Here is an 18,938-nt window from a genome sequence, read left to right as displayed (position 1 = left end):
ACTACGACTCCTGGCCCCTCCCACGAACAAATGCCTTGCATTTATTCGTTTTTGAGCTGGGCGCTTTCATTTTCCATTATCACTGAAAAACAAAAACGCCCAGCTCACAAATTGTCGAATAAAACATGGACGTCTATTTTTTTCGAAAATATGGTTCGGTCCGCCCCTTCACGGACCCGTTCTCGGAGATAAACGCCCATGGAGATAGACGTTTTCGTTCAATTATGCCCCTCTTTATGATTTACAAAAGCTTTTATGGACTTAATTCTTTAAATATAGTGCAGATCTTAATATTTCCTATGAAGTCAAATTTTAGAAGTTTTCAGAGATTGAACTTAGTATCATAAACATATTGGGATAGCTATGGATGTTTAACATAGAGAAAATCTATCACGAATGAGAAATTTTACATGAAGCAAAGAGAAAGTTAATGGTAAAAAGAGTAATAACCAATTCCGATAATAATTAATTGTTTGCGATATGGTTGTTCTTTGTGAGGGTTTGTTTGAATAAGAACAATTTGAGGATTTTGCAGAATCTAGTATATTCCTGGATATTTCTTATTTTGGGTGGGAAGGAGTTCCACCATTTGGCTCCTAGTTAAGTGAAGTCTAGAGAGGGGACAGTTTTGTAGATCACTTTTTCGTAATTTGGGAGGTGTAGTCTGAGATAGTTTCTTACCTCACTGTTAGTGTTTCTTTGAGGTAAGTTTATTAATTGTACCATATAGTCTGGAGCTGTGCCATTTAGGATTTGAAAGATAAAGGTACATAATTTGACTACATAACTAGAGCCATCCCAATACTTTCAGCAGCATTATCTGGTTCGTGCCACTGAAAATCCCTGCAGACTTCCTTGATGTATCAGGGTGGTCTGGGATCAGCCAGAAAGTATCTGGGTACCAGTGACATTTAGCATCGGTATCAGCAAAAATTGCTCTAGCTATGCAGATATTAATGCTGATCATTGTTGGTGGTCTCGTGGTCACTTCTGTACCTGGATATGCAATGCTAATATCTGGCTGTAGCTGATCTGAAAACATCCAGATGTAAACTTAAGAGGCGGCAGTGTTATTTGGTCATGAAGTTTGAATATTGCTTGGTTCGTTTACAGATTCCAACTAAATATGTCCAGAGAACTTTGCCTAATAAAGTCACATATAATTGATATTTAAGGAAGGCTCTTTCATTTGATATCTTTATCCCCTGTCATTATTGAACAAATGCTGTCTTTTCAACATTACAGTAAATTTAGTTTTGTAACTCGGTGAAAATAGAGGCTGTACAACTGTGAACGATTCTTTTCGCACTAAACGAAGGCAGTGTTTGAAGGAATCCTTCATGCGGAAGGTTAGACTAGTAAATAATCGAATGTCATCTCTGAAGAAGGCAAATATACAAAGCAAATACTGGGCAATGCTTATGAGACTAAGTGCCAGGACCAGAATCTAAACACCTCAATTTTGCTTGAAGTTTGCATAATGGAAGAAATGTTTTGACAGTTGGGTAGACTTTATTTTTGTAACTGTCCAGGAAAGGTCTGCAGAACATAACCAGTATAACTCAAGTGTTTGCACTGGGGGGGTCACTGGATTGGTCTGTGATTTGTTCCTACTTTATCATCTTTTGGTAGCTTTATTCTTTCAACTGGGGATAGATTTATTACAAATATTTTCAAAAATGAATTTTACATATTCCTAGGAAGGGAAAATTCATGGTGGCTAAATGAGAAGACTTTAAATGCTCTTTCATGTCTTCGGTTATAGCATTTTGTACTTAAAGGGGATAATTTTATACGAAGGGAAGGGAAATGGGACTTGATATGCCACCTTTCTGAGGTTTTTGCAACTACATTCAAAGCGGTTTACATATATACAGGTACTTATTTTGTACCGGGGCAATGGAGGGTTAAGTGACTTGCCCAGAGTCACAAGAAGCTGCATTGGGAATTAAACTCAGTTCCCCAGGATCAAAGTCCACTGCACTAACCACTAGGCTACTCCTCCACTAGCAACATTCCATGTAGAAGCCTGCCCTTGCACATCAGCAATGCGGCCGCGCAGGCTTCTGTTTCTGTGAGTCTGGACTCACAGAAACAGAAGCCTGCGCGGCCGCATTGCTGATCTGCAAGGGCAGGCTTCTACATGGAATGTTGCTAGTGTAATAGCAACATTCCGTGTAGAATCTCAATAGTAGCAACATTCCATCTAGAATCTCCAATAGTAGCAACGTTCCATGTAGAATCTACAAATAGTTTCAACATTCCATGTAGACTCTCAAATAGGGAAAGGGAAATGGGACTTGACATACCGCACAAAATTTTCCGGAATGCCCCGACGTGCCCCTGCCTCTCCCATGTCCACACCCCCTTTGCAGTTATGCGCAAAAACACTTAGGTGCTATCCTATAATTGGACATGGAAGTGTATTTGCATACTGATCTGCCTGTTTCAGTCCCATTTCGGCGCTTTGCGTCCATTCTTCAGAAACACATACACACTTATCAACATTGCTCCAGTGACAACAAAATGATAGAACAACCCCCCCCCCCCCCCCCACACACACACACACAAAAATGAAGATACCCAGAAATGGCAGGAAATTACATTACATGAAAATGTTCATGCTGCACGGCTCCAATGAAATCCCAAAGTGTTTCAATTTTTAAAATCTTTTTGGAGAGAGACATACAATAGTGAGGCTCTCATGCATGATTTTGGAGTTGCAGTTGTGTTCAGAGGTCCAATCAGTCTTTGAATTCTCCACACACTCAGAGTCATGGGAATCCTGATTATAAATATATCGTCCTTTCTTTCTTTGTTTTTTAGTTAAAGAATGAGATTTTGGATTTCACTCATGCTTTTTTTTTTTTTTTTTCAGTAATAGCTCATCATAGGAGCAGGTGCAGTGAACAGTCCCCTGTTCCCAGATGGATTATGTTCTAAATGTGTACCTAAGGAAATAAAGGGTTAAATGACTTTCCAAGATCAGAGTACAAGTGGGATTTACTACTACTAATCATTTCTATAGCGCTACTAGACGTACGCAGGAGTGGCCTAGTGGTTGGGGTGGTGGACTTTGGTCCTGAGGAACTGAATTTGATTCCCACTTCAGGCACAGGCAGCTCCTTGTGACTCTAGGCAAGTCACTTAACCCTCCATTGCCCCATGTAAGCTGCATTGAGCCTGCCATGAGTGGGAAAGTGCGGGGTACAAATGTAACAAAAAAAAACATGAAGAGACAGTCCCTGCTCCACAGAGCTTACAATCTAATTAGGACAAACAAGAGATAAAGGAATATTAAAGTGAGGATGATAAAATAAGGGTTCTGAACAAGTGAACAAGGGTTAGGAGTTAAAAGCAGCATCAAAAAGGTGGGCTTTTAGCTTAGATTTGAAGACGGCCAGAGATGGAGCTTGACGTACCGGCTCAGGAAGTCTATTCCAGGCATATGATGCAGCAAGATAAAAGGAACAGAGTCTGGAGTTAGCAATGGAGGAGAAGGGTGCAGATAAGAGAGATTTACCCAGTGAACGGAGTTCCCGGGGAGGAATGTAGGGAGAGATGAGAGTGGAGAGGTACTGGGGAGCTGCAGAGTGAATGCACTTATAGGTCAATTAGAGGAGTTTGAACTGTATGCAGAAACGGATAGGAAGCCAGTGAAGTGACTTGAGGAGAGGGCTAATATGAGCATAATGACACTGGCGGAATATTAGTCGTGACTCCCCTGGTTCACCGCCTGCTGCTCCTACATGCCTTAGCTGTTTGATTTCCTATTCCAGCCCCACAGCTTGACAATTAATATGTCTCACTAATCCATTTTGTAAAACATAACAAAACATTTTTCTTATGGCCAACAAACATCTAGGTCAAAAGGACATTCCAGTGTCACCAATGCAAGAATTGGTTAGGATGGAATAGCTGCAGGCGTGTTTTGCACTAAAATGAGGTCAGGCTGTGCCCACAAATGCAGAAAATGAATTAAGTAGTTATTATCAGATGTTAGATAATTACTTTCCTTTCCTGGCAAATGGATAACTTGTGGTTAGATGTGCAGATGTCCAGTCAAGAGTTATTCAGATAAATGGAATTGTCCCCAGAAGTATTCCTGGAACGTAGCTTGCAGTTAACCAGAGAGAGTTGTGATATTCAACTGCTGTTCACTTGTTTTTTTATCTGTTTAGCTCAGGTTCAGACAAAGGCCTATTTATCTTTAGGTCACTGTACTCATTGATGCCATGAGAAGCAGAAATTTGCTGAAATCCCTTTAAAAGTCATGACCTAGTGGGTCAATTTATTGGTTCTTATATACTACTACTACTACTTAACATTTCTAGAGCGCTACTAGGGTTACGCAGCGCTGTACAGTTTAACAAAAAAGGATAGTCCCTGCTCAAAGGAGCTTACAATCTAATGGGCGAAATGTCAAGTTGGGGCAGTCTAGATTTCCTGAATAGAGGTATGGTGGTTAGGCGACATTGAAGAGGTGGGCTTTGAGCAAGGCTTTGAAGATGGGCAGGGAGGGGGCCTGGCGTATGGGCTCAGGGACTTTATTCCAGGCATGGGGTAAGGCGAGGCAGAAAGGGCGGAGCCTGGAGTTGGCGGTGGTGGAGAAGGGTACTGAAAGGAGGGATTATCCAAACGAATTTGGTTCAAAGTGGTTTACATTAGGTAGAGTTTATAGTATGTGTTATGTTGGTAAGAGTTGCTAATCATGAACATATTGGAGGATTTTGTCGGTAGAACATGGAATAGATAATGTTGCTGTTTCATTGGAAAGATGCATTTGATACATTGAAGTATTACATTGCAGTGTCACATTGAATAGGTACATTTTCGTTTTGTTTTAGATATGTACAATGTATAGATTATGTTATTCTGGTGATGTGTTACTAATCAAGGGCTTCCTCATTTAGTCATGGGTTATTCTGGTAGGTACACCTTAAGCTTTCACTTGCTTACGAAAGAGCAGATAGTCTGATAATCTCCTCAGGTCTGTTGAAAGCTGGTTCCATATTTTTGCTGCTTGGTAAGAGAATCTGGCAGCATACTGCATTTTTTTAGTGGAATTTCTATTAGAGGGAGTATGTATTTGGGGTCATTCCATAAATCATCTTAATGACTAAGGTGAGGGTTTTAAATTGAACTCTGGCCTTACAGGGAGCCAGTGTAGTTTTGTCAATAATGGGGTGATTCTGTGGTAGTGAGTGGCTTTAAAAATTAGACTTGCCTCTGTGTTTTGTGCTGTTTGTAATTTTTTGATGCTTGTTTTTACTGCAATGGTCTCTACAGGGGATGCAGTCAGTTTTAGATAGAATCAGTGATTGGACTAGCAGTCGGAATGTTGTAAGAAAAGTCCCCTTATTCTTTGTTAATTGCCATAGCCTTTTGAAGAATTTAGATGTGACCTCTGTTATGTGGTTGTCGAATGTTAGGTTTTGGTCTATGTTGACCCCTAGTGTTTTCAGAGATTGTTCTAATGGGTAAGTGGTTTGCCCTATAGTGAAGGTGCTATATGGCAGAATTTTGTGGGTTCATCACTGCCAGAAATTTGGTCTTTTTTGTGTTTAACTTGAACGTTGAAGCCCATGTCTCCATCTCGTGCAGACCCAAGTGAATTCTAGTAGCTGCACTGTTTATATCTCCTTTAAAGGGAATAGATATTATGTCATCGGCATAGATGTAGGTTTTTAGGCCTGTCACTTGTAGTTTTCTCCCAAAGGGTGCCATGAGTATATTGAACAGGATCGCTGAGAGTGGGGATCCTTGCAGTATCCCACATTTGGGTGTCAATGGGGGGGGGGGGGGGGGATAGTTCGCCTGCCAATTTGACCTGGTAAGATCTGGATTGAAGGAAGTCCGTGAACCATCTAAGCACTGCTCCACCTAGACCAACACTGTGCAGCAAATAGAATAGTAAATCGTGATCCGCTACATCAAAAGCGCTGGACATGCAAATTGAAGTACCAGGAATTTTTTCTCAAGCTAATTTCTTGCCTGACTTCACCTACGAGGGCTATAAATGCCGATTCTGTGCTTTGTAGTGGTCTAAATTCAGAATGAGAATGGTGGAGTATTAGGTATTGTGTTAAGTAGTTCGTTAGTTGGCTGGATACCATTCCTTCTATTACCTTGATCAGCAGAGGAATGGCAAACATTCGTCTACAGTTTGTAATTTCACTTTTCTTAGCAATTATCTTTTTAATGATTGGTGTTAGGGCTATGTTTCCTTTGTCAGCCAGGAAGTGACTGTCCCATAGAAGAAATGTTAGATGAGTTGTTAGTGACATTCATCCAGCATGCAATGGGATTTTGCATTTTTTTTTCAGTAGAGTGAGAGTTTCTGTGGTTGATGTATGCAGAAAGCTTCACGACAGAGCCACTCACCGCATGGCATCTATTACAAGGTTTATGCAAAAATTAACTAATTATTAATTATTCAATGATTATGCAAATTGCTGCCACATAAAAACATGGCAGTAATCTGCAGCTTATTGTGAAATATCCCCATTCCTGTCAGTGTGTGAGAGGTGATTGGTTCACACACTGACAGGAACGGGGACAGGTCTGCAAAATCTCTGGTAGTCAAGTGCCCCCTCCCCCCAGCCTGACCAGCATCCTGGGATGAACCAAAAGGAGCCAGTCTGCCAAATGAAGGAATTTTTCCCTTCTTTGATGGTCTGTGCAGAGGCTACTAGAGCTTTTTTGGTTTTAAGTCAGGGGTGAGGGGAATTGGATCGTGGAGAGAGAAGGAGCCACTAGACTACTAGAGCTTTTTGGATTTGTTAGAGTGGATTGGTTCACTTGGTTTGGAACTAGAGGCAGTGGGCCGCTAAATGACCAGGGAAAGGGGGCTGATAAAGGAAGCTATGTCAGGGTAGGGTTACATACGTCCGGATTTACCGGGCAACCGGGTGGGTTTTGCCAATCTGCCCGTTTGTCCGGATTTCTGGACAAACGGGCAGGCTGGTGGGTGGACAAATGGGCAGATTGCTAGCCTCCCCTTCCCTTACTTACTTCTGCCCTGGTGGTCTAGTGGTCTCTTCTGCCTTCGGGGCAGGAAAAAGTCCCCTCTTTCCTGCCCGGAGCGCTGCCCTGCATGCATCCTTCCTGTTGCTGATCGCGGCGCCGATTCAAAATGGCCGCCGAGAATTGAAGTGACCTCGCGAGACTTCAACTCTCGGCGGTCATTTTGAATCGGTGCCGAGATCAGCAACAGGAAGGATGCATGCAGGGCAGCGCTCCGGGCAGGAAAGAGGGGGCTATTTCCTGCCCCCGAAGAGGTCACTAGACCACCAGGGCAGTAGTAAGGTAAGGGGAGCGGGGTGACGGGGAGGGGGGTGATGGGGTGTGTGACAGGGGGGAGGGGAAATGTGACAGGGGGTGGAGCGAGGGTGTGAAAGGGGGTGGGGTGTGTGGTGGGGTGGGGCATGTGTCCTTTTTGGGGTACAAAATACGGTAACCCTATGTCAGGGGGAAGAGGTTTGTGTTGATGGGGTCTGCTTACCAGTTTTCCGCTGTCTCAGATATAGCAGTGAATTTCTTGTATTGTCCTACTACTACTACTACTATTTAGCATTTCTATAGCGCTACAAGGCGTACGCAGCGCTGCACAAACATAGAAGAAAGACAGTCCCTGCTCAAAGAGCTTATAATCTAATAGACAAAAAATAAATAAAGTAAGCAAATCAAATCAATTAATGTGAACGGGAAGGAAGAGAGGAGGGTAGGTGCTCCTGTGAAAATGTCTCTGTGTTGTTGTGGGTTAGTCAATACATTTTAATTGTGCTGATGTCTACCATGGGAGTTATTTCAGGCAGTGAACTCATTTCTGCATTGTTGAGCCCTTGTTAACTGCACACTTCTGTATGCAGAAGCTTTCTAAAACAAAATCATCTATATGTCCTAAAGCAGAGAGAGCACTCATGCTGAATGTTTACTAAAATTAAAATGCAATTTTATTTTATGTTATATTTGTACCCCGCACTTTCCTACTCATGGCAGGCTCAATGCGGCTTACATGGGGCAATGGAGGGTTAAGTAACTTGCCCAGAGTCACAAGGAGCTGCCTGTGCCTGAAGTGGGAATCAAATTCAGTTCCCCAGGACCAAAGTCCACCACCCTAACCACTAGGCCACTCCTCCACTGTTGCTACTATTTGAGATTCTACATGGAATGTTGCTATTCCACTAGCAACATTCCATGTAGAAGTCGGCCCTTGCAGATCACCAATGTGGCCGCGCAGGCTTCTGCTTCTGTGAGTTTGACGTCCTGCACATACGTGCAGGTGGTCAGACTCACAGAAACAGAAGCCTGCGCAGCCTTCTACATGCAATGTTGCTAGTGGAATAGCAACATTCCATGTAGAATTTCCAATAGTATCAACATTCCATGTAGAATCTGCAATAGTAGCAACATTCCATGTAGAATATCAAATAGTAGCCACAGAACCTCAAATAGTAGCAACATTCCATGTAGAATCTGCAATAGTAGCAACATTCCATGTAGAATTTCCAATAGTATCAACATTCCATGTAGAATCTGCAATAGTAGCAATATTCCATGTAGAATATCAAATAGTAGCAACAAACCTCCATTAGTAGCAACATTCCATGTAGAATCTCCAATAGTATCTATTTTATTTTAGTTACATTTGTACCCTGCGCTTTCCCACTCATGGCAGGCTCAATGCGGCTTACATGGGGCAATGGAGGGTTAAGTGACTTGCCCAGAGTCACAAGGAGCTGCCTGTGCCTGAAGTAGGAATCGAACTCAGTCCCTCAGTTCCCCAGGACCAAAGTCCACCACCCTAACCACTAGGCCACTCCTCCACTGTTGCTACTATTTGAGATTCTACATGGAATGTTGCTATTCCACTAGCAACATTCCATGTAGAAGTCGGCCCTTGCAGATCACCAATGTGGCCACGCAGGCTTCTGCTTCTGTGAGTCTGACGTCCTGCACGTATGTGCAGGACGTCAGACTCACAGAAACAGAAGCCTGCGCAGCCTTCTACATGGAATGTTGCTAGTGGAATAGCAACATTCCATGTAGAATCTCCAATTGTAGCAACATTCCATGTAGAATCTGCAATTGTAGCAACATTCCATGTAGAATCTCCAATAGTATCTATTTTATTTTTGTTACATTTGTACCCTGCGCTTTCCCACTCATGGCAGGCTCAATGCGGCTTACATGGGGCAATGGAGGGTTAAGTGACTTGCCCAGAGTCCCACTAGCAACATTCCATGTAGAAGTCGGCCCTTGCAGATCACCAATGTGGCCGCGCAGGCTTCTGCTTCTGTGAGTCTGACGTCCTGCACATATGTGCAGGACGTCAGACTCACAGAAACAGAAGCCTGCGCAGCCTTCTACATGGAATGTTGCTAGTGGAATAGCAACATTCCATGTAGAATCTCCAATAGTAGCAACATTCCGTGTAGAATCTCCAATAGTATCTATTTTATTTTTGTTACATTTGTACCCTGCGCTTTCCCACTCATGGCAGGCTCAATGCGGCTTCCATGGGGCAATGGAGGGTTAAGTGACTTGCCCAGAGTCACAAGGAGCTGCCTGTGCCTGAAGTGGGAATCAAACTCAGTTCCTCAGTTCCCAAGGACCAAAGTCCACCACCCTAACCACTAGGCCACTCCTCCACATGGAAATACTTTTAAAACAGGAGGAAATATTTGTTCACTTAAAGAATAGTTAAGCTCTGGAACTTGTTGCCAGAGGAGCAGTTAACATATCTGGGTTTAAAAAAGGGTTGGGCATGTTCCTGGAGGAAAAGTCCATAGTCTTCTATTGAGACAGACATGGGGAAACCACTGCTTGCCCTGGGATCTGTAGCATGGAATGTTGCTGCTATTTGGGTTTCTGCCAGGTAACTTGTGACCTGGATTGGCCACTGTTGGAAGCAGGATACTGGACCAATGATCTGACCCAGTATGGCTATTCTTATGCTCTTATGTTCTACTCTAACTTCTTAATGAGCCCTGTGCATGATGAATACTCCAGCTGCAATTTTGATATTCTAAGAAGGAGTTAAAGGGTGTCCAGATATCTCAAACCAAGAACAAAACATTCAATTCAGAGCAAAAGAATGTTCCACTAAAACTTGTTTTTCATTTTGACGTGCATAGCCCTATAAATTCACTTGGAAAAATGTTATCTTAGTTTTGAGTTGGTCCAAATCAATGTAGGCAATAAAAAAAGAGGTTTCTGAGTTCACATTTCCAAAGAAAGCAAGAATCAGAAAACAGAACTTGAAAACTCATGAGTCACTCATAGCCAGTCCAACCATTAGGCAGAACTAGGTGATTGCCTAAGGCAGGAGCTTCTCAGGAGCAGCAAAGAAAAGCAGCAGTCAAAGCCGAAGAACAGATCCTGACAGCTAATCAAACTCAGAGTCATCAGTACGTACTTTACTTGCAGGGAGAGTGAGCACATCCAGTCATACTGTAAAGCTCCCAGCCACGGAGGAGCGTGATAGGGCCCCCTCACTGCCTCTGCCCTGCCCTGCTTGGTCTCTGCACTTTTACAGTCTGGAAGTTTTCTTTTTACCCTTCGAGCTCTGGGGTTTGGAATTCCACAAGGTCATTTGCAATCCACCAGACCACAGGGAGAGTTATGTTGCAATCCACCGTCAGGGCACGGTTGCCAGATGGGCGGTTTTCCCGCCCAATTGGGCGGTTTTCTGCAACCCGCCGCGGGAACTTTTGCCCGCGGCGGGTTGCGTTTTTTGGGGCTCGTTTTGTATTTTTTGGGCGGATTTTGGGGCGGTGTTTCGGCCGGCGGGGGGTGGGGCTAATGGTGACAGGGGCGGGGCTTGTGACGTTTTGGGCGGGGGTTGGTGACGTATTGGGCGGGGTGATGACGGTGGGGGCGGGGTGATGACGGAAGGGGTGGGGCTGATGACGGCGGGGGTGGGGGTGATGACGGAAGGGGCGGGGTTGATGACGGCGGGGGTGAGGGTGATGATGGAAGGGGTGGGGTGTGTGCGGTTTTTGGGCGGATTTTGGGCTGTTTTGTGTGGGAATTTTTTTTTTATTTGGCAACCCTGCGTCAGGGCTATCTCGCTCAACCTCTTCGCTTTTACAGTCTGGAGGTTTCCCTCTTAGCTGTCCCCTGCTTGGGACTAAGACTCCTAGGTGGGTGTGCCCCCCCCCCACCAGTGCGTCCTGGATTCCACCACCACTTCCCCCACTCAGCTCCAAACTCCCTCTGAAACAATCCTTCTCTCTCTCCCTTCCCCTTTCCTACGGAAGGGAAGGAGAGTCTCTGTGCGCTCCCTTCTCCCCCCCCCCCTCTTTTCTCTCAGCTTCCTTTAACTTTCCTGATTAGGGAGAGAGTCAGTGTTGCAGCCCAAACCCCAATTTAAACAGTTCACTTTTCCGCTACAACCTTTTTTTCCCCCTGTCCACCTATTACCAGGCCAGGGGAATGTATGGGTTTCACCAACTCCTGACAACCTCTCACTTGACCCAAGTTGAAACATTTGTTCCTTAATCCCAGGGCTGATGCAGCCACCTTTTGCCTCCCTGCATCAAGCCAGAGAACCAGGCTGCCATCTGCCCTCTTAACTCTCTACCTTTTGCTTTGGCAAGAGCTGAGATATCCATGGATTCCTCTTCCAGGTTCTCCTCTCTCTTTCTCCCCACCATCCCCTGATTGCCAATCCATGGGTTCTTTTACCCTTCCCAGCTGCTCTTCATTCCCCTGATTGACCTTACTCAGAGTCTCCTCCTTCCCCTTAGCCCTCTGGGACTAGTAGTGCGAATAATTCTTACTTGCTGTACTCTGTGTCTCCCACAGGGGCTGCTGGGAATTGTAGTCCCTGGCTCTACTCTGTCTCCTTCAAGGGCTGCTGGGAATTGTAGTCTTTGGCTCTCACTATTTCCTCTGAGGAAGGTGACCAGCTGCTGTCCCTAACATGCTGGATCCTTGGGGACCGGAATCTACGGCGACCACCCCTAAGGGCAGACTCAGGCCACCCTGAAGGAGCCCTTCTCTCCCCTTCCCTAGCCATCTCTCACTCCATGTCCTCGTACTCTTCACAATACATGTTTACAGGATTGTTGAGGGTAGGGTGGCACTGTGATGATCATGATTGCTGAACTTAACCATCAAAATCTTGGGGAGGGGGGAGGTGAGGAGGGCATAAGGATGACGGTTCATCTGAAGCCACTGAACCAAGGAACTGGACAAAGGAATGGGTTGAAATCTAGAGTTAACACTTCTTAAGGTTCTGCCAATCAGAAATTGACTTAAGCATCCATCATTCACTGCTCTTTTTGTTTTGTCATTAATTATACAGTAACCCTGGGATTCTATATATGGCACGCATGGAAATGTGCAAAAAATTTAATTGAATAATTAACCAATTATTGGTGCTAATTACAATTAGAATTTGTGTGCCTCTTGCTAGGCATATTCTACAAAGATGTGCTTGTAAATTCTAGTATGCAGTTATGAACAAGGGGTATGGCCATGGGAGGGGCTTGGGCAGGTCATAGGTGTTCCAAGAATTTGCACGCAGTATTGTAGAATACGCTCGTTCCACGCTCAATCTAAACACGGGATTTACACCATATTTTAGTTACTATAAATACTTCCATCTAAAACTTTGGCGAGGATCCCAACACTAGGCATTCTTCTAGAAACAGTGCCCAACTCAAAGCACCATTTATAGAATCATGCTTAGTGTTCACTTTTCTTGGCGCTGATTTTTCAGCACCATTTATAGAATTTGGTCCTAAGCCTGTAACAATAAGAATTACGGTCCTTATTCTGAAAAACATAGAGGTGAGCAAAATATTCTGCACTTCAGTAAATCTTCCAGAGACAAAGGGTCATCCCTTAAGCCAGCCTGAATGTTACAGTGGGGCAAGAGGCAGTATTTCCATGAACAATTTTAAGTGCAATACATAGAATCCCGGGGTTACTTATAATTAATGACAAACCAAAAACAGCAGTGAACGATGGATGCTTAAATCAGTTTCTGATTGGCAGAACCTTAAGACGTGTTAACTCTAGATTTCAACCCATTCCTTTGTCCAGTTCCTTGGTTCAGAGGCTTCAGATGAATCGTCATCCTTATTCCCTTCTACCATTACTAATGTTGTATCGTGTTCCATCTACAAGACTATTCATGATGCACCTTTTATTGCTTTTATATACTCTAATCGGTCTATATAAACTGCGGATTTTTGTGGTACATAAGATTTGATTTGATGCAATGGGACTGTGACGCATACCATGCACTGGTGCAGTGGCGTACCAGGGGAGGGTGGGGGGGGCGGTCCGCCCCGGGTGCACGCTGCTGGGGGAGGTGCCGCGCACCTGTCGGCTCCGCTCGTTCCATGCTCCCTCTGCCCCGGAACAGGTTACTTCCTGTTCCGGGGCAGAGGGAGCATGGAACGAGCAAAGCCGAAAAGCGCGCGGCACCCCCTCAGCAGGTAAAAATGCACCCGGGGGGGTGTCCTTTCGCCATTGGGGAGGGGGTGTCCTTTCACCGGGGGTGGGGGGTCATGCTGCACCCGGGGGGGGGGGGCGCATCTAGGAACGCCACTGCACTGGTGGAATATTGAACGCCTTTATACTGAGTACTTGTGACCTGAAACCTTTGCAGAAAAGAGATGCCTTGATAGTATCGGTGTTAAATGATTCAATAAAGCTAAAGACTCCTACGTGTTTTAGATTCCTTTTCCATTATCATATGAAATGACAGACATCTGCCTCTCTCTGGCGGGATGTAATTAAAGGAAATAAAGATTCAATAGGTGAGAAAGTGCTTAAAGATAGGAGGATGTCTCCATGTTCTTGTAAATGTTTCCCTAGAGTACTTTTCAAAGGAGAAGTAGGCATGTCTTGTACCTTGAGAGAGAGAACTATGCATGCACTGTTCACACAGGGGGCATATGTGGGGAAACAGGTGTGCCAGTATGTAATAGCACAGGTTGAAATGTGCAGTCTTTGTCACATGTTAATCACATGAACTAATCATTATTTTAATGTTTCTTTTTTAATAGAAAGAATGTGCCAATTTTATCAAGGTGCTTAAAGTTTATAATCAAACTCACTTGTATGCCTGTGGAACTGGGGCCTTTCACCCACTCTGCACCTATATTCAAGTTGGACGCCATCCCGAGGTAATGCTCTTTCAGCATCTCTCCACTGCTATTTAACTCTGTCCTGTATTATATATCAAGGATTTAGTCTCTTCTTTTCTGACGCACTGCAGTTTATAGGTATTTTCACTGTGTGTAAAAGAGTGCTTAGGAAGCTGTGGATTTGAAATGCTGTTTCATGTATAACTTATTCAGAATTGAGGAGAGGCATTCCTGGGGGAGGGGTTTACATTTATGTGCATAAAATAACCCAGAAACTTTCTAAGCCCTAATGAGCAGATGTAAATGTAAGTACATTCGGGATTTTTTGAAGCAATTTTCAAAAGAAAGCATCTGCATTCCTTTCTGTTTTAAAAATTCTCTGATTCTCTAACCAAGAAAGTTATTCCCGTATTATTTTGCCTTTGTGGTTTAAAAACTGTATCTTAATAACAGAGTCAATTCCATCATGAACACGTGTACAGGACAATCCTACGAAGTGGTGTCATTAATTGGCAGGTGGGTGCCTGTTCTGATTATTTTCGAACGAGAAAGCCGGCCATCTTCTGACATAAATCGGGAGATGGCCGGCCTTCTCCTACAGCAGGCCAAATCGGTATAATCGAAACCCGATTTTAGCCGGCTTCAACTGCTTTCCGTCACAGGGCCGGCCAAAGTTCAAGGGGGCGTGTCGGCAGGGTAGCGAAGGCGGGGCGTGGGCGTGGTTAAGAAATGGCCAGCTTTGGCCGATAATGGAAAAAAGAAAGCCGACCCTGATGAGCATTTGGCCGACTTTATTTGGTCCCTTTTTGTTCATGACCAAGCCTTAAAAAGGTGCCCCAACTGACCAGATGACCACCGGAGGGAATGGGGGATGACCTCTCCTTACTTCCCCGGTGGTCACCAACCCCCTCCTACCCAATAAAACTAATTAAAAAAACATTTTTGCCAGCCTCAAATGTCATACTCAGCTCCATGACAGCAGTATGCAGGTCCCTGGAACAGTTTTAGTGGGTGCAGTGGACTTCAGGCAGGCGGACCCAGGCCCATCCCCCCCTACCTGTTACACTTGTGATGGTAAATTGGAGCCCTCCAAACCCCCCACAAAACCCACTGTACCCACATGTAGGTGCCCCCCTTCATCCCTAAGGGCTATGGTAGTGGTGTACAGTTGCGGGTAGTGGGTTTTGGGGGCATTTGGGGAGCTCAGCACACAAGGTAAGGGAGTTATGTACCTGGGATCATTTTGTGAAGTCCACTGCAGTGCCCCCTAGGGTGCCTGGTTGGTATCCTGGCATGTGAGGGGGACCAGTGCACTACAAATGCTGGCTCCTCCCACGACCAAATGCCTTGGATTTGGCCAGGTTTGAGATGGCCGCCATTAGTTTCCATTATTGGCGAAAACCAATGGCAGCCATCTCTAACACAGGCGATCTCAAAGAGATTTGGCTGGCCCCAACCGTAATATGAAAATGAAAGATGGCCGGCCATCTTGTTTCGATAATACAGTCGGGTACGCTGCTTGACAGGGCCTGCGTTAGAGATGGCCGCCCTTATAGATGGCCGGCCCCGTTCGATTATGGCCCTCTACGTGCACCATGCCCCCTTCTATAAGGTAACACCTAATTGCCATAGTTCTGAACTGAAAGGGGCGTATTCATGGGTGGAGCAAGAATGGGCCATGGGCGTGTGTCCTGGGAATGCACATGTAGAATGTTATAAACTATGGTGCAATAGATGTGCCAACTTTCATCTGCCATTGACATGGTGGAAGAGCGCCTACACATAGGGATGGCAGTGCTGAACTCATGCTAGTATTATATAATGAAATCTTGGCACCAAGATGCTGTATGGCTGTATGGCATTAAACTATGGCATTAGGGCAGAAAGACTGAGACACCATAGAAATGTTCGTTTAGTCTTCTATTTAGGTAGAGCAAATCAGATGTTTAAAAGAAGCGTGACTTTTGGTTTAAGATAGGTAGCTGATGGGCGTCCTTCTCACAGAGTCGCCTAAATCGGCATAATCGAAAGACAATGTTGAGGTTATGGTTTTTGAAATACTTTATGGTATAGATCCATCTGCTTTGGGAGAGACATTGAACATCTTTCTATGTGGTAAATCTGAACAATTATGTAATTGGGTTCTTTTAAGTCATCTTTCTGTGTGTAACATTAACTATGTTAGATTTTTGTCCACATCTATTTCATATCAAGCAGTTACCTTATGGAATTCTCTTCTTGAATTCCAAGTAATTAGAGATTAATGTTTTGGAAGTTGTTGAAGACTTTTTTACTAAGAAACTTTATCTGCTCTGATTCTTCTAAGATATCTTTTTACAAAGCTTTGTGTAACGTATTGTTGATTACTATGATCTATTATGAATATTTTGTGAATTGCTGAAAGGTTGGTTCACCTTTCTTAGTGTTACCCACAGTGAACCATAACATGGTATTTGTGAGCTATAAGACTTGTGTAATGTAATTTAATGAAAACAGATGGTTGAAGGGGATAGGATTGAGGTCTACAAAATCCTGAGTGGTGTAGAATGGATAAAAGTGGATCAATTTTTCACTCTTTCAAAAAGTACAAAGACCAGGAGACAATGAAATTATATGGAAATACTTAAAAAAAAATAGGAAGAAATATTTTTCCACTCAAAGAATAGTTAAGCTCTGGAACTCACTGCCAGAGTGGTTAACATGTTAGTTTTAAAAAGGTTTGGACAAGTTCCTGGAGGAAAGTCCATAGTCTGTTATTGAGATGGACATGGGGGAAGCCACTGCTTGCCACGTGATTGGTAGTATGGAATGTTGCTATTATTTGGCATTCTAGAATCTTGTTGCTCTTTGGGGTTCTGGAATGTTGCTACTATTTTGCATTCTAGAATTTTGCTGTGCTTTGGTATCTAGAATCTTGTTACTCTTTGGGGTTCTTCTGGAATGTTGCTACTGATTGGGTTTCTGCCAGGTACTTGTGACCTGGATTGGCCACTGTTAGAAGCAGGATACCAGGCTAGATGGACCATTAGTCTGACCGAGTATGGCTATTCTTATGTCTAATGATGAGTATCTTGAGCTGAAAATGGTAGCTAATAGGAAGCCAATGATATTGATGAAGTAACGATGAAATGTGGTCAAATTTGACTTGGGGTAGTGCAGCTAAAACCACATCACACTAATCCAAATGGGATGTAACCAAGGCATGATGACTACAAATCATGCTAATTCAGAAAACTCCAGGCAGCCCACATCTGACAAAGTGCATGAAAATACCACTTAACAACAGAAGAAATATGAGTCTCAAAGCATAGCTGGCAATCAGTAAGTACCATAATGAGATCATGAGCCAGATAGGGGATCCCAACAGATGGTCTCAAGGGGCAACCAGTCAACCACATAGTCATCATTTTAGCTGGGTTCAATATTAACTGATTGTCATATAAGCATCATATTTATCTGCAGGAATCATATTGAAAATTGCCCGATCTGTGACCTTATAAATTTGAAACTGAGAAGAATACTACGGAAGGAAGCAACCTGCTGGAAAGGAATGGACCACCAAAGAGTATTTCCAATGAACTGCTCCCTTGAGTAGTATCCCTCTCATCTGGATATTATTTCACATCCTAATGAAGGCCCTGTAATTAGTAAAACATGCATTGTCTTCTGTTGAAACCATAAGCTCTGTACAAAATTATATGGCATTTGTGTGTTTGGTTATTTCCTGTATTCTAAAAGACATTTTGCTTACTACATTAACCATGCTCACGGCTTACTGAAATAGTGCACATTTGGGGCTTATAATGAACTCTTACATCAAAATGTTTGAAGCAGTTGAGGCCAGTAGTTTTGAGCATCTGCTTAAAATGTCTTCCATATAGTACAACAATTCTTAAGTTGAATAAATAGAGACAGGTCTAGATGGAGAAATAAATGCACATAAGGTATTTGGTGTAGAAACATTCTAACTTTCAGTGATATTATTCACATAGAGCACAAATGGGCCTGTTTTACTGTCTGCATGGGTGGAGATCTATGAGGCAATGAAACCTGTGCTCCTGCTGTGCCACTGAACATATTACATGTATCACTGATGCTCACAGATCTTGAGTAAAGTTTTGCATCCTATGGGAAAAGCCTCTTCTCAATGCCTTGAACTTTCCTTCCTTAAAAGTGGATATTAGCTACTATGCCTGTCACCTTTAGAAAGGTGATCTGGATGGTCTGTTGGTGTTGGCCAACACTTTTCATTTTATGGATTAGCTGACCTGACATTGAGTAATTGTTGTGGACCAGGATAAAAAAAACAACCACACAATAATTTGCCCGTTGTCAGACCTGTGAGTTCTTGTACCAAGTAGAGCACTGCCAAGCCCGTTATTTGGACCAGGTTCTGCTTGGCGGCTGGACAACCCTGGGTTTCACCTGCGCTGACCGCCATTCCCCAGAGGTTGAGCCCTTAGGTGAGGGCGGCCTGCAGTGCTTATGAGATGGAGCAGGAAGTGGGGTGATGAACGTGACCACCAGACAGGCAGCAGACAAGAGAGTGATCCAGGTACAGGCAGAGTCAGTAGGCAGGCAGCAGGTACAAGAATAATCCAGGTACAGGCAAGGTCAGTAGGCAGGCAGCAGACATAAGAGTAATCCAGAGGACAAGCACACTACTGAGCAAGTAACACCTACCAAAGTAGAAGCCGAAGCAAGGAGTCTAGGAAGAGCTCAGCTGATAAAGTGCTGGCGTCTGACATCAGCAGGGAGAAGGGGCACAGCCATAGGGCAAGAGCAGGGGAAAGAGGAACCGGAAGACCAATAGGAGAGAAGAAAGGGAAG

The 18,938-nt window shown here is 43.9% G+C and overlaps 1 protein-coding gene across 2 annotated transcripts in view; it reads left to right on the top strand.

The window, feature by feature from the left end:
• The window catches only part of SEMA3A (semaphorin 3A), a 321,151-nt gene that overhangs the window by 123,200 nt on the left and 179,013 nt on the right, over positions 1-18,938 (top strand). For both annotated transcript variants that reach the window (XM_030216059.1, XM_030216058.1), the window contains exon 4: positions 14,028-14,147. In XM_030216059.1, coding sequence (XP_030071919.1) covers positions 14,028-14,147 — 120 coding nt within the window. The remainder of the gene's footprint in view (positions 1-14,027; positions 14,148-18,938) is intronic.

This window comes from Microcaecilia unicolor, chromosome 10, assembly GCF_901765095.1.
Source record: "Microcaecilia unicolor chromosome 10, aMicUni1.1, whole genome shotgun sequence".
Lineage (NCBI taxonomy): Eukaryota > Metazoa > Chordata > Amphibia > Gymnophiona > Siphonopidae > Microcaecilia > Microcaecilia unicolor.
The sequence above is the reverse complement of the archived record's forward strand: the minus strand, read 5'-3'. Positions and strand labels throughout refer to the sequence as shown.